The sequence below is a fragment of the Mastomys coucha genome, unplaced genomic scaffold (assembly GCF_008632895.1).
Source record: "Mastomys coucha isolate ucsf_1 unplaced genomic scaffold, UCSF_Mcou_1 pScaffold22, whole genome shotgun sequence".
NCBI lineage: Eukaryota > Metazoa > Chordata > Mammalia > Rodentia > Muridae > Mastomys > Mastomys coucha.
This window is the reverse complement of record NW_022196905.1, coordinates 245,153,415-245,172,567: the sequence shown is the minus strand read 5'-3', so window position 1 is coordinate 245,172,567 and position 19,153 is coordinate 245,153,415. Positions and strand designations below refer to the sequence as shown.

Genomic DNA, 19,153 nt, shown 5'->3' with positions numbered 1-19,153 from the left:
TGAACTGACCGAAATCCACTTGCCTCTCCTTCCTGAGTGCTGAGCTAAAGGTGTGGGCCACCACTGCCCAGCTCTGTAAGTTTTTTGTAAAGACTTTATCAATTTCTTTTCTGTTGCTATAAAACAGCTTGACCCAAGCAACTTACTGAAGAGTTTATTTGGTCTTACGGTTCTAGAGGGTAAGGAATCCAACATGGCGGGAAGGTATTGCAGCAAGAAGCAGGCCTGGCAGCTGGAGCAGAGGCTCAGTGTTCACATCTTGAAGCACAAACACAAAGCAGAGAGAGAGAGCAGGACATGGTGTCGCATGTCTTTAGTGTCAGCACTTGGGACTCAGAGGCAGAGGCCAGCCTGATCTACATAGTGAACTCCAGAATAGAGTGAACCCCAGTATCAAAAAAATTAGTTAAAATTCATAGAGAAACTAGGAGAGGCCTGTCCCTAGTGACATAACTTCCTCCAGCAAGGCTATATACTTTATAAACCTATCCAAACAGTACCACCAACTGGAGACCAAGTATCAAATGCCTGAGACTACCAGCAGCATTTATTACCCAGAACATCATAGACTTCTGGAAATAAAAATGTTAGCCTCTTGGGCTAATGCTGGGCCATCCTGGGCTACACTGTGAGATCCTATTTTACCTGCCCCCTGCCCCCAACACACACAAAAAAAGTTAGAGGAGTCAGAATTTGGAGTCCAACAGCTTGAGAAACCATCTTAGAACGTGAGGACCCGGGCTGGTGAGCTGGCTCAGAAGGTAAGAGATCTGACGCCCTCTTCTGGTATATCTAAAGACAGCTACAGTGTACTTACATATAATAGGAAATAAATCTTTTTTTTTTTTAAGATTTATTTATTATTAAAGTGGATTTTGGATAGCTTTTCCCTCCGTATGGGTGCCAAAGAAGTCACCAGTGAAAAAAGAGGTGGAAGGTTTAAACAACATCATCTTTCAGAGGGTTTGGAGAACTCCAGAGCTTTCCAATCAGGCAGGTGGGTGTTCACGGGAGAGATGCAGAGAAGCCATGGAGCACCTTGTTCACCCTTAGTCTGGGTTTCTATCACTGTGTTAAATACCATGACACCAAGAGTACCTTGGGAGGAAAGGGTTTATTTGGTTTATGTTTCCCATCACAGCTCATCTTTGAAGGAAGCCAGGACAGGAACTCAAGCAGGACAGGGACCTGCATGAAGGAGCTGATGCAGAGGCTGTGGAGGAGCGCTGCTTACCAGCCTTTTCTCTCTCTCTCTCTCTCTCTCTCTCTCTCTCTCTCTCTCTCTCTCTCTCTCTCTCTCTCTCTCTCTCTCTCTCTCTCTCTCTCTCTCTTTGGCTCTGACTGTCTTCTTATAAAACTCAGGACCAGCAGCCTATGAGTGGCCCCACCCACAATGGAGTGGGCCCTCCCCCATCAATCACTAACTAAGAAAATTCCCTATGGGCTTACCTGCAGCCTTATTTTATGGAGGCTGATTTTTTGGTTTTCTCAATGGAGGCTCCCTCATCTCAGATGAGTATAGCTTGTATGGAGTTGACATAAAAGTAGCCAGCCCTTCTTCATACATTAAAATTTTTATTTATCTGGGTGTGGTGGCCAATATTTTTGATCTCAGCACCCAGAGGCAGGCAGATTTCTGAGTTCAAGACCAGCCTGGAGAGAGGCTCAGTGGTTAAGAGCACTGGCTGCTATTCCAGAGGTCCTGGGTACTGGGAACTGAACCCACATGTTGGCTCACAACCCTCTATAACTGTGGTCCCATGAGATCCGATGACCTCTTCTGGTAATGCAGGTGTACATACAGACAAAACACTAATATACATAAAAGAAATATTTAAAAAAACTGGTTACATAGGAGACCCTGTACTGCACCCCACCTTACCCCCAAAAAGTGAGAAAATATCCATGTATGCTCTGTGCTTTGCTCTAGGCCAGAAGCTACCCTGGCGTTGGATGGACTGTCAGGAGCACCTAGCCATTTGCTACAAGAGAGATCTCATCCCAGCCAGCTTTGTCACTATGTACAATGGCTGTAAATGAACTTGCCACATATTTAATCTACAGGAAGCAAGAACTGAGAAAACAGCTCCAAGGATGGATGGGTGGATGGATGGAAAACTCTCTTGTGGTTAAATACTTATCTAACACCCATAATCTAGATCTGGCAAGCTACTTTTTTGAGATGAAAGCAAAATCCTGTGAGCCAACACAGTAGTGGGGGGAGGGGGGTTGTGGCGCATGGCACCTGTTTTACAGAATATCTACAATGGCTTTGAAACTGGTCCTAAGTGTGGCTTGTGGGGTTAATGATTAGCTGGATGCTTGTCTGACTTCCTTTCCACAGGACTGTGAGCAGGCTCACCCGCAGAAGAATTCACAGAAGGCGGCATGTCCCCTTTGCTCCTTGTGGCTGAGCTGGTGGTTCTGAGCCTAGTGACTTCTGCTAAGAGCCAGGAGACAGATCCCCTACATGGCTCCAAGGACCAGCCACTCTTCCGTGGAGCTGATCGAAATGACTTTGCCATCGTGGTCCATCCGGGAGCCACAGAATGTTTCTGGCAATTTGCTGACCAGATGGGTTACCTCTACTTCAGCTATGAGGTGCGTGGAGACCTCTGCCAATGCCTTTTACAAAGTGAGCCAGGCTTTTGATGAAGCCAAGGCCTGGTTCCCTGTGAGGCTGTGGCTGTCCCTTGTGAATCAAATGGACCTTCAGTTAGAGAGCAGCTCTGGGTGAGACTTGGATGAATAGCCAGCAACAGGGGTGAAAGCAGATGGATTGGTCTAGAACTGGAAGCTATGGAAGTGTGTTCCAAGCCAATGCTCCTTCAGGAGAGGCAGCCTTCACCTTTCCTCAGATTTGAGGGAAGACAACACTTGCTAAAATAGTCACATAATTGTGGGCCACACATCTTTAGTCTCAGAACTCAGGAGACAGAGGCAGGGGGATCTCTGAATTCAAGGCCAGCTTGATCTACAGAGTGAGTTCCAGGACAGTCAGGACTACACAGAAACCTATCAAGAAAAAAGACATTAGCCGGGCGGTGTTGACGCACTCCTTTAATCCCAGTACTTGGGAGGCAGAGGCAGATGGATCTCTGAGTTCAAGGTCAGCCTGGTCTACAGAGTGAGGTTCAGGACAGCCACGACTACACGGAGAAACCCTGTCTCGAAAAACCATAAAAAAAAAAAAAAAAGAAGAAAGAAAAGAAAAAAGAAAGAAAGAAAGAAAGATGAAATGAGAGTGACAGAGAGAGAGAGACAGAAAAGTAAGGGTCCCATAATAGATTCCAAATGAAATCATTTCAGTTCATGCAGTGGGAATGATGTCAGATCTGCTTGTGTTAATCCTAGAAAACTGGAAAATAACCAGCTCAAAGCTTGTCTATGCAACGAAACAATTCTATTTCTTTTTGGAAGGTGCCTATCCCTTGGACAAGTACACCCAAAGGGACTTAAGCCACCCAAGTAACTTAATATTAAAGCTAGAGATAACTTGGGTTGTCTTTTTTAGGTTGTGAGGGCTCTTGGGTAGACGGGTCTCAGGTAGCCCAGGCACTGGCCTCAGACTTGAGATACAGCATCGGTCTTACCATCCTGCTGGTGTTTGAGTGATGTCGTAGGGACTTTTCTCTCTCTCTCTTTTTTAATGGTGATGAAAGGTTCAGCGCAATCTCGGAATGTCACATGACCGACACATTGTAGCCACGGCACATACCCCATACAGCATCGGTCTTACCATCCTGCTGGTGTTTTCTCTCTCTCTCTTTTATTGGTGATGGAAGGTTCAGCGCATTCTCGGAATGTCACATGACCGACACATTGTTGCCACGGCACATACCCCACAGGGTTTCCTTATTGACACTTCCCAGGATGTACGGGGCCAGATTAACTTTGCTACACAAGAGACAGGTATGTATTTGTCTCCAAAGGTATAATAGTCATACATTTCTATGAAACTGAGAAATAAGGTTTGGGGAATGGTGGTAATACCCTTTAATCCCAGCACTCCGGAGGAAGTGGCAGGTGGATCTCTGTCAGTTCAAGGCCAGCCTGGTCTACAGAGTGAGTTCCAGGACAGCCAGGACTCTTAAACAGAGAAGCCCTGTCACCCACAGTGACACAACTCCTCCAATAAGGCTAACCCTTCCCAAAACAGTTCTCCCAACTAGATACCAAGCATTTAAATATTTGAGCCTATATTTAATTCATTCTCATTATCTATATTTCATTCTCATTCCAACCATCACACTGCTCTTCATAGCTACATAATGAGACCCAATCTCAAGACAAAAAAACAAAAAAACAAAAAAAAAAAAAACAAAAAAAAAAAAAAAAAAAAAACCAAAAAACAAAGTAGGAATTAGTGTTGGAAGAGAAAAACATTTTTTATATCTAATATAAGGGTTAACATTTAGCACCGGGTGGTGGTGGCGTACACCTTTAATCCCAGCACTTGGGAGGCAGAGGCAGGTGGATTTCTGAGTTCAAGGCCAAGGCTACACAGAGAAACCCTGTCTCGAAAAAAAAAAAAAAAAACAAAACAAAACAACAACAACAAAAAAAATGAGCCTGTTACTTTCTAAATAAACAAGGTACTTGTAGTAGTAATTTGAAACTAGGGAACCAAACTAAAAATAGTAGTACATGGCCCTCATCCCAGCATTTCAACGGCTGAGACATGAGAATTCTGGGTTTAAGGCCAGGCTTAGCTACTTAGTGAGACCCTGCTTCAAATTAAAAAAATAAAATGAAACATAACTGGTAAGCAATTATGTCTATGTGGAATTGTAAGACAGGGTGGGGCACTGAGGACCTGGTAATGAGATCTAGGAATTCCCACAGGCTTCTATCAGCTTTGTCTAAAAAATGAGCAGAATCGCTTCAGTTCTATACAAGTCTATCTCAACTTTGGAGTCTTCTATGAGGGGCCTGAGATGGATCATAAGCAGAGTCAAAGAAAACAGCTGAATGATACTCTGGATGCAATTGAGGTAATGGGATTGGCGTTCTTGGGAGTGTGGCCTTAATGAGGGAGGACTCATAATGAAAACCAAAATAGGCAAAAAGAGCTGGACCCTTCAGCTCATCGTTATGGGGCATGACGCTCCTATGGTACCAAGGCCTGGGCAATGGCTAACTCGTCCATCTAGTCCACTGCCTGTCTGTAATACACACTCACAAACTTGTGCAGCTACCCTAGTACTTAAAGCAGAACACTCTCGTGTCCCCAAAAGAAATTCTACACTTTCCTTACTGCCCCCATTCCCTCTAGAATCTCCTAATTCTAGAAGGGCTGTTGTACTATTCCTGCAGGTGTTCTCTAAACAGAATCACGCATGTGGCTTTATATGGTCGCTTCTTTCACAAAGCATGGCTTTTGTTTGTTTTGTTTTGTTTTGTTGTTGTTGTTTTTCCGAGACAGGGTTTCTCTGTGTAGCCCTGGCTGTCCTGGAACTCACTCTGTAGACCAGGCTGGCCTTGAACTCAGAAATCCACCTGCCTCTGCCTCCCAAGTGCTGGGATTAAAGGCATGTGCCACCACCACCCAGCCCAGCGCACAAAACTTTTATTCTGTAAACCTAAATCTTACTGGAACAGAGGGATGTTTGTTTGATAGCTACCCATCATTTATGGCAGCTTTGGTGCAACAATGGCAGATTTGTTATTTGGTAGTTGCTGGAGACATTTTGCCAAAGACATTTCTCATAAACCTAACAAGAGTCTGCAGGGACAAGGCATCAGTTAGGAAGCTGGTGACCTGTTAAACACACATCTCAATCAAAAAGGATCTAGAAATCTCTTGATAGTGGCTTATGCATGTAACCTCAACAGAGTAGGAGATCAGGAACTCAAAGTCATCCTTAGCTACACACTGACTTCAAGGCCAGCTTGGGCTACATGAGAAGTAGCTCTGGAAGAGTGTTTACCTTGAATGTGCAAGGCTATTGTGTTTAGGGTGTAGGGAGTTTTGTGGATACTAGGCAATCCTTACCACTGGAGTATATCCCAAGCCCCCACCCTTGCCTCCCAACTTTAAAACTACTCTAGCAATTTTTTTTCAAATACATTCAAAGTGCTATTTATTAGCAACTGCTGTAGTACTGTTTGTCAGGATCCTGAATGACGTAGGTCACTTAGATCAGGGCAGGTGAGACCGAAACAGCAGCCAGAGTGGTTTTCCTTCTTCCCACAGGACAGCACACAAAGGGTACAGAACCATGTTTTCCATATGTGGCGCTTCTACAACTCTGCCCGGATGAGGAAGGTGGCTGACTTTTTCCTCCTGCAGTCTAATTACACCTACGTGAACTGGTGGTCCACAGCTCAGAGCCTTGCTATCGTTCTTTCTGGAGTCCTCCAGCTGTATTTCTTGAAACGTCTTTTCACCGCCTCAACTACTGACACAAAGAAGCCAAGATGCTAACATGTAGCATATTTGTCAAAGCTTTGATCAAATTGGCTTTGGGAATTATTGGGGAAAAGAGTCAATTTAAATCCCCTTTCTCTTGTGTCCCTCAATAAAGGCAAATGGCAGCAATAATAAGTTCTGATGCTGATTATTCTAAAATATGTATTAAGTGTTAAAAGTTTCAGTATGTAGCCTTGGCTAGCGTAGAACTTGCTGGGTAGATCCAACTCACCTCCAACAAGAGATTCACTTGCCTCTGCGTCCCCACTGTTGGCAAGGTGTGTAACACCGTCCTCAGCCTAAAGAACTGATCTTTATACAGCTGTCCCTGGCCTTCACTGACTGCACTTAAGTTAACAGAGAACCCTGGAGGGGGTGCTGAGGATGAAGGTGCTCACTTCAGTAAAGTACCTGCTTTGTATGCAGCTTGGGCTTTGATCCCTAGCACCACATAAATCAGATCGGTGGCTCTCAAATCTGAACTCTAGCACTCCCAAGGAGGAAGCATTAAGATCAGCCTCAGCCAGCTCAAGGCCATTATCTCAAAGTAAGTTAAAAGCTCTGAAAGAAGAGTTGAAAACAAGACAAAGAGAACTTTTGGAGTTTAAAATTTTAATTAATTGTACAGGACTACAAAGGTCAGTGTCCCCAACTTCTACCTTGTTCCAGGGATTGGACAGTGTCAGGCATGGTGGCACACAGCTTATCCACCCTACCAGCCTGCCCACTGAGCTATCCTGATGGCCCTATAGTGCCCTTCAGTGGTTAGAAATACTTTGCAACAGATCTATAATACCATCCCTTGAGAGGCTAAGACAGCCTGGGCCTCATAGCACTTATAGCATTTCAGACCAACTTAGACATAATGTGACACCCGGTCTCAAAAATTAAAAATGTACCCTAAACTGACAAAAATAGTATATTAAGAGATTGTTGCCGGGCAGTGGTGGCGCACGCCTTTAATCCCAGCACTTGGGAGGCAGAGGCAGGCAGATTTTTTTGGGAGGCAGCCTGGTCTACAGAGTGAGTTCCAGGACAGCCAGGACTACAGAGAAATCCTGTCTCGAAGAGAAAAACAAAAACAAAAACAAAAAAAACAAAATAGGAAATTGTTCTGAAGCTGGGGCATGGTAGGGCACATCTCAGCATTTGGGAGGCAAACACCTCTGAGTTCGAGGCCAGCCTGGTCTACATAGTGAGTTCCAGTATAGCCAGGGCTACAGAGAAACTCTGTCTCAAAAAAACAAAAAAAGGGGGAGAGGGGGGTTGAGCCTGGTATGGAAGTACCCCCCATTTAATCCCAGCATTTCAGAATTGAATGGATCTTTGAGTTTTGAGGCCAGCCTGGGTGATATAGCACATTCTAAGTCTGTCGGCAGAGATAAGTAGTCAGAACTTGTTTCAATTAAGAAAAAAAAAATAACAAAACTATTTCCACACAGACAGTGATGCTCAGCAGTTAAAAACATTTTCTTTCAGAGGACTGGAGTTTGGTTCCCAACAACTGTTTTCCAGCCTCTGAGGACACTGGTATCCAAGTGGGATATATTCAGACACACACAATTTTCTGTTTTGAGACAGGGTATCTCTACTACTTGCCAGATCCTATACAACTGTTGTATTTTCAATTCTGAATGTTTTTTTCAAGACAGGGTTTCTCTGTGTAGCCCTGGCTATCCTGGAACTTACTCTGTAGACCAGGCTGGCATCAAACTCCATCTGCCTCTGCCTCCCAAGGGCTGGGATTAAAGGCATATGCCACTATAGGTTTGTCTTTTAAAGTTGGACCGACTGGCCTCAAACCTACAGGGCCTCTGCCTCTGTCCCAACCCCACTCCCCTCGTCCTGGAATTAAAGATGTGCACCACCATAAGGCAGTTTCATGGTTTTTTTTTTTCTTTCAACAAAGGAAGAAAATGAAGCTTCTCCAAGCAGAGTAACTTGTCCAACACCACACAGCTGGGAAGTAGCAGAATTAAGGGTTGAATACCAACTCTTCCACACCATACACCACTTACCATAAAGAAATAGCCAAATCGCACATATGACATTTATTAGGAGAGATGGAGAGATAGTGGTTAAGTGCATTGCTCTTCTTGCAGAGGACCTGGGTTTAATTTCTGGCACCTATACTGGTGGCTCTCAACCAGTAACTCGAGTTCCGGATCTGAAGCCATCTTCTGACTTCCTTAGGCACCAGGCACATAAGCAGTGCACATGCATACATGCCAACAAAACATTCACCCATATAAAAAATATAAACCCATTAAACTTTATTAAATTCCATATGTAAAACCACAGGCATGGCCATCTATCCTTATATGGCTGTTTCTACCTTTAATATTAACAAACAGAATGTCCACTGTGCTATTATGAGCTTGGCAAACAGTGTTATCACAGATAACGGTAAGATTGCTGCTGTCCTCAGTGAAGTAAGAAGACGCACTCAGAACAAGTCTTCTAATCCAAACAAAGACGATGCAGATACAGAGAGAAACACTCCATTTACTCACACAAACACTCACACGTCTCACTATGTAGCCCGGGCTACCCTTGAACTTGCCAAGTAGCCTGAGCTGGCCTTATACTTGTGATCCACCTGCTTTTGACTCTAGAGGGCCAGAAACCCTATTTTTGAGCCATTTCTGTTGATACGAATCCAAGCTTCATCTCTCAGTGTTCTCCAGACTTAACAGGATGGCCTGCGCACAGGAAACAAAGCTAAGTCCGCTCACACACAAAATGTTCTTGGGATGACCGTCCTAAGTCAATGTCTCTTCATGGCGTACGTACTCCCCAATGTCTGCTTGATGGAACACCACAATTGCCATGGGGTCCACTTTTCTGCAGTCTTGGGTAGACTTTGCAGCCACTCCAAAACCCTGGAATTGAAAGAACAGACACTCTCTGTTTACAAAACAAAAACTACATTGAAACAGTTGTATCTTTGAGAAATGTGAAGGAGGCCAAGAAGTCAGTCTCAGAGGTGCTGACTGAAACTTCATCCTTTTCAGTAGGTACCTGGTATTTGCGATGGCTACCTGGCTACTCACCAAAGGGACGTCTGCCATGGAGTAAACCACTACTCCCTGGTACTGAGATGTGTTTTCAGTAATTCGACCCAGACCGGATTTCAGCACGTGGTTTCCATACAGGAAGGACTGCTCTGCTCCTGGCTTTATCCACACTTTATACTGAAAGAGTGACAAAAACCAAGAGTCAAAGATGCTAGGCCATATCCCTGTAGGTGGATTAGGGACTACTTCCGTGTTTAAGGAGCGGTGGGAGAAGGACACGGTCCCTTTAGGTTGTTTGGACCCCAATTTTTTGATCTTTCACCATGGAGTTCCTTCCTCAACCTTACATCTAAACGCTCACGATATGAGCAGTTTACATAACAGGCAGCTTAACTTTTTTTTTTTTTTTTTGACCCTAGGATCATTCTCCCTCTGCCACTTGTCTCTGCTTTCTGATATCCAGCTGACACTGCGGGAGCCTGGTTTCCTGTAGACTACTAGGCTATGCAGCTCCACGGTCCTCTCAGGGCCATAACCCTTCCTAAACGTGTCCAAGGGGCAATACCAACAAACAGCTCCTTGCGCTGACACTGTCTGAAACTCGACAGAGAAGCACCTGTGTTCTGACCTGCCCGTCATCCGTGACTTCATCCCGGATGGCAAAACCGAGACCAGCCCCACATACCTTGGCATAGGGTGCAAGGTAGTCCAGCGCTGTAACGTGCAACCGGAACTTGTGGGTCTTAGTAAACTTCCCAAAACACGTCCCCAGGGACACGAGCTTATCTCCGGAGATGTTGGCGGCCAGCTTCAGGATCATCTCACTACAAGGGGGAGGAAGGTGGCACCTGGTGACGACCACTGATGGATGCAGGCCTCCAGACCGATACACAGTCGGCAGCAAGCCCCAGCTCACCTCACATAGTACACTCGGTCGTTGTGCAGCCGGAAACAGTAAGTGCCGTCGGGTCTGTCCACCAGGAGCTGCAGATTCTCTCCAATGCTGAGGGCCAAGAGAAGACTGCCAGCTGAGCAGGAACCGTCCCGCCCCAGTGCCGCATCCCCACTCCCGGCACGCCCGACCCTCGTCCGCCACTCCGGTTCTTACTATTTCGCAATCTTCTCAAACATTACCCGGGTCTCTTCTTCGGTCAAAGGCCTCATTTTCCCGCTAGCTTGGCTCCCGGGATCCTCGTGTCTGAAGGGATGGAAGCGGAAGCCGCTTTACCCCCGCCCACTTCCTGGGTACGCCAAAGCGTGCCTTTCTAGCCCAATTCTGCGCGCTCTTTTCGGCTAGCGCCACCTACCTTGGCGGACTTCCGGGGACAGAAAGCCGGCTAGATGAGAAACCATAGAGACGGGAAATGTTTCCCAACTGTTTCCGTTTCCAGGAACGAAACCAGCGCCCTCGCGGGTCTGGAGAGGAAGTGACGGTGCCGTGGGAAGATGGCGGCTGCTCTCTCGGTCCAGCCTTCCACGACTGCTTCGGCCGCGACGACAGCCACGGTAGCTGCGCTGGGGGAGGTGGAAGATGAAGGGCTCCTGGCGTCGCTGTTCCGGGACCGCTTCCCTGAGGCCCAGTGGCGTGAGAAGCCTGACGTGGGCCGCTACCTCCGGGAGTTGAGCGGCTCCGGGCTGGACCGGCTGCGACGCGAACCGGAGCGCCTGGCGGAGGAGCGGGCCCAGCTGCTGCAGCAGACGCGCGACCTGGCCTTCGCCAATTACAAGACGTTCATTCGCGGTGCGGAGTGCACCGAGCGCATACACCGTCTCTTTGGCGACGTGGAGGCGTCCCTCGGGCACCTGCTCGACCGTTTGCCCAGCTTCCAGCAGAGCTGCAGGTGCGGCTGGCCTAAGGCTGAGAGGCGCGTCATTCATTGTATCTGACAGGACGCTAGCTGACCCATACATAGTGCAGAGAGCTCTCTCCCGATTGCCTTTTTAGTCCACTTAAACGTCACAGCAGCCACCTAGGTAGGTATCGTCATTATTTTACAGACGAGGAAGTCGAAGTGAAGTTACTGGTCCAAGAACACAGCTAGTAAGTTTCCAAGTCAGAATTAGAAACCAGGAGTCCACTACTCCCTCTTAGGCTGAAGTATTAAATAATTAAAACTCAGCCAGTCTTGTTGACATTTGTGATCCCAGTATTTGAGTCGCAAGGTCATCATCTAGTTGAGTATTGGATTCATGGCTAGCCTTGAGCTACATAAGACATTGTATCAAAACAAACAAAATCTGTGTATGGCAGTTCATTGGGCCTGACATAGTTAACCCTATGTAAGTGTGGGCTGGAGGCGCTCTGCTTCAAAACTTGCATTGATAGGAAGCTGACAACTCATTGTAGGTTGTCAAAAAGCATTTCCTTTTTAAGCTCTATTACCTTTTTAGATCCTCAATCTACTACACTTAGCTAGCTCTGCTGTCCAGTCAGTGTTCCTTTGGAGGCTTGGATATGAAAAACAGGTTGTGTACCCTGTATGTCTGAAAAGATGCAGGACTTCATAAAGCTAGTTTCTGGAATTACTATAGAAAAGTGGAGAAAGTTTAAGTGGGAGAACAAAAGTTACTTAGCAGCACATAACATTAAGACCTGAGGAATCATAGGGCAAGAGTGTGTCTTCCAGGGTGGTTAGTGCTCTATTGGAGAAATATTAAAAGCTATTATAAAATGTGTATGAGTGTCTTGCCTGCATGTATGTCTGTGCACCATATGTGCCTAAGGAGGCCAGAAGAGGGTGTGAGATACCCTGGGACTAGAATTATAGGTGGTTGTGAGCCACTCTAGGTATTATAATGTGTGTTGGAACTTAAACTGAGGCCTCCTGCAAGAGCAGTGATCACAGAGCCCCCTCTTCAGCCTTAATTCTAGCTAGTAAGGGATTTGTATACGATTTCCATACATTTACTTTGTGTAAGGTCTTATGTACATGTCATCTTGCATGTCTCTACTTTTCACACCAATGAAAAGACAGGTCCAGAAAAGCCAAGTACCTTGCCACAACATAGTCCTTCTTCGTGAGACCTAGAGCAGCTCAGTCCCAAATGTGACAGTCTATGCAGCCAACCCAAATCTACAAACCATTTTTAAAATGAACTACCACCATGTTCATGTGGAAGTCAGAGGCCAGCTTGCAGTGGGTTCTCTCTTTCTCATTCCATTGTGGGGATGTAGGGATCAATCACACTTATGTCAGCAGGCTTGTTGATAGGCATTAGGCACCTTTACCCACTGAGACATCGTGACAGCTCCCATGCAAGCCATCAGTTAATGATGTGATCTTGAAAAGTTCTTAAACCTTGAGTTAAAAGTTTTTTCAAGGGCTGGCAAGATGGCTCAGTGGTTAAGAGCACTGGTTGCTCTTCCGAAGGTCCTGAATTCAAATCCCAGCAACCACATGGTGCCTCATAACCATCCGTAATGAGATCTGATGCCCTCTTCTGGTTTGTCTGAAGACAGCTACAGTGTACCTATTTATAATAAATAAATCTTTGGGCCAAAAGGAACAGGGACTGAACAAGCAGAGCTGACCAGAGTAAGCAGAGGTCCTAAAATTCAATTCCCAACAACCACATGAAGGCTCACAACCACCTGTACAGCTACAGTGTACTCATATACATAAAATTAATACTTTTTTTTTGGTTTTTTGAGACAGGGTTTCTCTGTATAGCCCTGGCTGTCCTGGAACTCACTTTGTAGATCAGGTTGGCCTCGAACTCTTCCCCCAAGTGCTGGGATTAAAGGCATGCGCCACCACCGCCTGGCTGAATACATCTTTAAAAAAATTTGAAAGAAGTTTTTTCAGGTATAATAGGAGTTGTAGGTTTGACGTGAGGATTTTGTTTGAGATAGGGTCGCACTATGTATCCCTGGCTGGTCTGCTTCAACCTCTGGAGGGCTGGGATCGTGAGTGTACCCCACCACAGCCAGCCCTGTGTGAAGATTTTAAGTAAACTAGGTAAACCATCTAGCCCAGCGTCCAGTAAGTGCTTGGTAACAAACTACTGTGCAGAACAATAAAGAAATATATTTTCCTGATTGGTTCTAGGAACTTTGTGAAGGAAGCTGAGGAGATCAGCTCCAACCGCCGGATGAACACCCTGACTCTAAACCGACACACAGAAATCCTGGAGATTTTAGAAATTCCCCAGCTTATGGACACCTGTGTCCGAAACAGCTATTATGAGGAGGCACTAGAGCTTGCAGCTTATGTACGGCGACTGGAAAGGAAATACTCCTCCATCCCTGTTATCCAGGTAGCCAGCTTTCCCAGAGGGCCCTCAAACTGATGAGCTGATAGTTATTGATTCTGTTATTGGGACTAAACTTTTAATAGAAACCTTTGTATATTTCATATTTCTTTCTGCCAGCCAGGTAAGCTGAACAGAAAATATTGGTACACTCATTCAAAGATCCTTTTACTCATGTTAGCTACTGGGAATACCTGGTGAAGAAAACATTCAAGGTTCATTGAAGCTTCTATTCTAGAGAATATAATTAATAAATTGATAAATAAAATTGGTAACTGATAAATAACAATATTGCAGAGCTTGGTAAATGTCTGAAGAAATAAGCCAGAGAAAGCTAGGCAGGCATAGTGGGATATGTATGTAAACTCAGCACTTGGAAGGAAGAGACAGAAGGGACCATCAGGAGTTCAAAGCCATCCTTAGCCACTTTAATAAATTTGAGGCAAGCTTGCTGAGCTGTATGAGATTCTATCTTAGAAATAAACCAACAAACAGAACCAGGGACTAGGGTAGAGAGCTGACATTGTCAGAAAAGGCCTTTCCAAGACCTTAATGATGAGGAAGAACCAGGACTTGAAGATCTGGGGAGATAGCAAAGGAAGAAGTAGAAGAAGCAAAACGGGGTGAGGGGGGAAGAAATTGGTGAGTTTTAGGGGTCCCAAAACAGCCACTGTTAACGGACAGTAATAGGAAAGTTTGGGGCATTAGGAAGCAGGTGAAGCTGGAGAATCAGGCAGGGCCTGGAGATCATGAGGAATAGTTGGTAGTTTGTTGATTGTGATGGGAAATCCTAGGAGGATTTTTGAGCAGGAGAACTAGCCATGTAAGCAGATCCCTGTAAACCTGCAGGTGTCAGCTTTAGAAATCCACATTATATGTCAGGAAAGCCACAAGAATGTTAACTTCCAGAGTCAGGGTTTATAGGATGGGTTCCCTAAATATTTTTCTCAGAGTGTTATGACTCTGTTTATTATCAGGGCATTGTGAATGAAGTGCGCCAGTCCATGCAGCTGATGCTAAGCCAGCTGATCCAACAACTGAGGACCAACATCCAGCTCCCAGCCTGCCTACGTGTCATTGGCTATCTTCGACGCATGGATGTCTTCACTGAAGCTGAGTTGAGGGTGAAATTTCTTCAGGCCCGGGATGCTTGGCTTCGCTCCATCCTGACTGCCATCCCTAACGATGATCCTTACTTCCATATCACAAAAACCATTGAGGCTTGCCGGGTCCATCTCTTTGATATCATCACCCAGTACCGTGCCATCTTCTCAGATGAGGACCCCCTGCTGCCACCTGCCATGGGCGAGTACACTGTGAATGAGGGTGCCATCTTCCATGGATGGGTGCTGCAGAAAATCTCACAGTTCCTGCAGGTGCTAGAGACCGACCTTTACCGGGGTATTGGTGGCCGCTTGGACTCCCTGCTTGGCCAGTGCATGTACTTTGGGCTGTCCTTTAGCCGGGTGGGGGCTGATTTCCGTGGCCAGTTGGCTCCTGTTTTCCAGAGGGTGGCAATCAACACTTTCCAGAAAGCAGTTGAAGAAGCAGTGGAGAAATTCCAGGATGAGATGACTTCATACACCCTCATCTCTGCTGCAACCATCCTGGGCAGCAGTAACATGCCTGGTACAGTACCAGCCACACAACCAGGGACGCTGCAGCCACCTATGGTGCTCTTAGACTTCCCACCTCTTGCCTGCTTCCTCAACAACATTTTGGTTGCTTTCAATGATTTACGTCTCTGTTGCCCTGTGGCCCTAGCGCAGGATGTGACTGGGGCCTTGGAGGATGCCCTTACCAAGGTGAGTAATTTTCTGCTACCCTAGGCTGCCCTTGGTAACAGCCACCCAAGCTATTGTATGGTACCAGTCCATATAACCATGGTGCCTGTCAACTTTGAGAGGTTTACTGTGATCTTAAAGGTTTTCCTGGTAGAGCACCTCTGATGATGGATCACCCTTTGTGGGGTGATCCTGGAAGAAGTCATGAAGTAGAGTACCCGTGGCAATCATTTAGCATGCACAGTCCATTGCTTGATACCAAACTCCCAGGAATTCAGCAGCTTAAAACACTTACATAATCTGTAAAAGTACCTTTTATTTGCCTAATGTAATTGTCTCTCTGAGGCTTACTGTCTACATGTGCTAACCTAGGCCTAGTCCTGCAAGCTTCTAGTACTAGTAGCTGTATACTGGATCTACAATATTTTCAGCCTCTGGACTTACTGCTGAATAAGCTCACCCTTTCTAGCTCTTTCTGAACTTTGGCTGGCTGGCCAACTCAGCTGTTATGCTCAAAACTCCTCTCCATGCTGACTGACTCCAACTGGCTTCTCTCAGCTTCTGACTGAAGTGCTCTGCTTGTCCTCATACTTCATTTGGCAACCTTTTCTAATCTTCTGGCTTGTTCTGTCTTCACCCATGTCTAGCTTGTCCTCTCTTTGTAACCTGTCTCTGTAAACCCACCCTCTCTCCTTTTCTCTCTCTCTTAAATAGCCTTTTTTTGTTCTTGTGAGAGTTGGGCGTATCCTATTCTGTCAAATCTTTCTCAGATTTGTCACTTTGTTTACCTCTCAATTAGACATCACTTCCAAACATGGGTACTTCTTTCTATAAACTAACTTTACCTTCATTGTTTGGGATTAAAGGTTCTGAGGGCGTGTTTGTATTCTAGCCAGAGTAGCCATGTTGCTGGATTAAAATCCCTTACATAAATCAGCTACTGTCTGAGCTAGGAATCCAGGTGCAGTGTCTGGGTTCTGTGCTCAGGGTCTTTCTCACAGGCTGTATTCAAAGTGTCAGCTGGGTCCAGGCATCTGTTGGAGTTAGAGTTCTGGGTTCCTGTAGAGGCTCATTCCAGTTGTCAAGTGCCATTCTGTGCGGTTGGAAAAATTGCAGAACTGAGGCCCTCAGCTCCTTGAGGCCATCTGCCACAGGCAGCACACAACATGGCTGTTTCTTCCTCAAGGCCAGTGGGAGAATATCTCTCCTGAGTTATTTCATTACACCCTATCTACTAGAACACAAACCATTGGGTCATGAATCCACCAGTCAAATGAGTGTCTGTTGACCACAGTGCTGAATTTGAACAAGACAGCAATGAAACACATTGGAATAAATTTCCTTTTCTTTTTTTCGTTTTTTTCAACTCAGGATTTGTGTGTCTTGGTTGTATCCCTGGTTGTCCTGGAACTTGTACTATAGAGCAGGTTGGCCTGGAGCTCAAGAGCTCCACCCGACTCTGCCCCCTAAGTGCTGGGATTAAAGGACACCCCTGCCCCCCGAGAGGGGGGTAGTCTGTGAATGAACTTTCTTCATGCAGCAAGTTTGTGCTCTTCCACATAGTCAGCAGCAGTAGACTTCAGTGGTTGTTTTGTTGATATTGTCTTGTAGGTAACCAAAACAATCCTGGCATTCCATCGTGCCGAAGAGGCTGTGTTCAGCAGTGGGGAGCATGAGATCTTTGTCCAGTTCTGCACTGCCTTCCTGGAAGACCTTGTTCCTTATTTGAACCGCTGTCTTCAAGTCCTTTTCCCACCAGCTCAGATAGCTCAGACTTTAGGTAAGAAAAAGGGAAGATTTTTAAAAATTTGGTTGGTTGGTTGGTTTTGGTTTTTTGATATGGGATTTCTCTTCAGGGGTTTCTCTGTGAAGCCCTGGCTGTCCTGGAACTCTGTAAGCCTTTGGAGTGCTGGGATTAAAGGCATTCATCATCACTGCCTGGCTTTTATTATTTATGTTTTCGTTTTGTCTTTTTTAAAGATTTATGTATGTGAGTGCTCTATCTGAATGCACACCTTTGTTCCTGCCAGAAGAGGGCATCAGATCCCATTACAGATAGTTGTGAGCCACCATGTGGGTCCTGGGAATTGAACCTCAGGAAGAACAGATAGTGCTCTTAACCACTGAGCCATGTCTCTAGCCTTTGTTTTTGTTTTGAGACTAGACAGGAGCTCAGTATGTAGCACTGGCTGTCCTGGAACTCACTTGGTATACCAGACTGGCCTTGAACTCAGAGATCCTCTTGCCTCTGACTCCCAAACAGCTGGGATCTGTCCCTGGACTCTAGTGTTCACTGAGTATCTCCTAGCTCTGGCTCCACCCACCCTTACAATGGGGCTCCAATATAATTGTCTTTCTGTATTACAGAGATGCCCTTAGCCTGTGTCTTAGTCAGGGTTTCTTTATTTTTTTTTAAGATTTATTTATTATATGTAAGCACTCTGTAGCTGTTTTCAGACACACCAGAAGAGGGCATCAGATCTCATTACGGATGGTTGTGAGCCATCATGTGGTTGCTGGGATTTGAACTCAGGACCTCTGAAACAGCAGTCGGTGCTCTTACCCGCTGAGCCATCTCTCCAGCCCCAGGGTTTCTATTCCTGCACAAGAACATCATCATGACCAAGAAGCAAGCTGGGGAGGAAAGGGTTTATTCCGCTTACTTCCACATTGCTATTTATCACCAAAGGAAGTCAGGACTGGAACTCAAGCAGGTCAGGAAGCAGGAGCTGACGCAGAGGCTATGGAGGGATGTTTCTTACTGGCTTGCTTTTTCCTGGCTTGCTCAGCCTCCTCTCTTATAGAACCCAAGACTTCCAGCCCAGGGATGGCACCACCCACAAGGGGCCCTACCCCCTTGATCACTAATTGAGAAAATGCCCCACAGCTGGATCTCATGGAGGCCCTTCCCCAACTGAAACTCCCTTCTCTGTGTTAACTCCAGCCTGTACCAAGTTGGCACACAAAACCAGCCAGTACAGCTTTAATACCAGCACTTGGGAGGCAAAGTCAGGAGGATCTCTGTGAGTTAAGAGGCCAGCCTGGTCTATAGAGTTCCAGCACAGCCAGGGCTACATAGTGAGACCCTGACTCAAAAACACAAACGCCCAAAAAGTAAAGCTGTTCTTGCTGTATTGGAATATGTAATTGAGTCAGTTCTTTACTCTGAGTGCCCCTCTTCCCCCAAGATTGAATTTAATAACTTTTTTTTTCTTTTTCATTTCGTTTTTCCTACCATCTGGGTCAGGCATTTCACCCACCCAGCTCTCCAAGCACGGAAACCTTGGACATGTGAACATCAGTGCCATCCAGGAACCTCTTGCCTTTATCTTGCCTAAGAAAGAGACAGTTTTCTGTTTAGACGACCAGGAGCTAGTGTCAGACCTCGTGGCCCCAGCTCCAGAGCTTCCTGCGGAGCAGCGCAGCCTGGAGCCTGTTTCTTCAGCGGCCCGGGAGAGCGGGTCAGAGAAAGGAGAACCAGGGGAACCGCTGCCTCAGGAGCCCGTGGAGGGGGAGCCGCTGCCGCCCGAGCCACCGAGTGAGGAGCCATAGGCCGTGTTCCCTGCCCGCAGGCGGCTTCTGCAGAGGGAAGGCACACAGTTGGCGCCTGTTTGGCCTAGAATAACGCGGGGCCCTGTGGTACCTGGCAGCTTTAATAAAACCGACCGACTGTCGCCACGTGGCTGCTG

At 46.2% G+C, this 19,153-nt stretch overlaps 3 protein-coding genes across 3 annotated transcripts; 2 read left to right on the top strand and 1 right to left on the bottom strand.

The window, feature by feature from the left end:
• The first annotated feature begins 1,755 nt into the window (after positions 1–1,755).
• On the top strand, positions 1,756–6,547 carry Tmed6 (transmembrane p24 trafficking protein 6). Its single transcript, XM_031341330.1, has 4 exons — positions 1,756–2,601; positions 3,786–3,912; positions 4,846–4,994; positions 6,197–6,547. Exons 1-4 carry the CDS (start codon positions 2,389–2,391, stop codon positions 6,425–6,427), a joined length of 720 nt encoding a protein of 239 aa, XP_031197190.1. The 5' UTR covers positions 1,756–2,388; the 3' UTR covers positions 6,428–6,547.
• A 460-nt stretch (positions 6,548–7,007) lies between these two features.
• Positions 7,008–10,701, bottom strand: Nip7 (nucleolar pre-rRNA processing protein NIP7). Its single transcript, XM_031341332.1, has 5 exons — positions 10,538–10,701; positions 10,346–10,432; positions 10,115–10,253; positions 9,466–9,606; positions 7,008–9,294 (listed from the first exon to the last, which is right to left on the bottom strand). The coding sequence occupies exons 1-5, from the start codon at positions 10,591–10,593 to the stop codon at positions 9,175–9,177; spliced, it is 543 nt and encodes a 180-aa protein (XP_031197192.1). The 5' UTR covers positions 10,594–10,701; the 3' UTR covers positions 7,008–9,174.
• A 92-nt stretch (positions 10,702–10,793) lies between these two features.
• Cog8 (component of oligomeric golgi complex 8) lies at positions 10,794–19,138 on the top strand. Its single transcript, XM_031341325.1, has 5 exons — positions 10,794–11,270; positions 13,479–13,686; positions 14,658–15,485; positions 17,076–17,244; positions 18,712–19,138. Exons 1-5 carry the CDS (start codon positions 10,876–10,878, stop codon positions 19,014–19,016), a joined length of 1,905 nt encoding a protein of 634 aa, XP_031197185.1. The 5' UTR covers positions 10,794–10,875; the 3' UTR covers positions 19,017–19,138.
• The last annotated feature ends 15 nt before the right edge of the window (positions 19,139–19,153 follow it).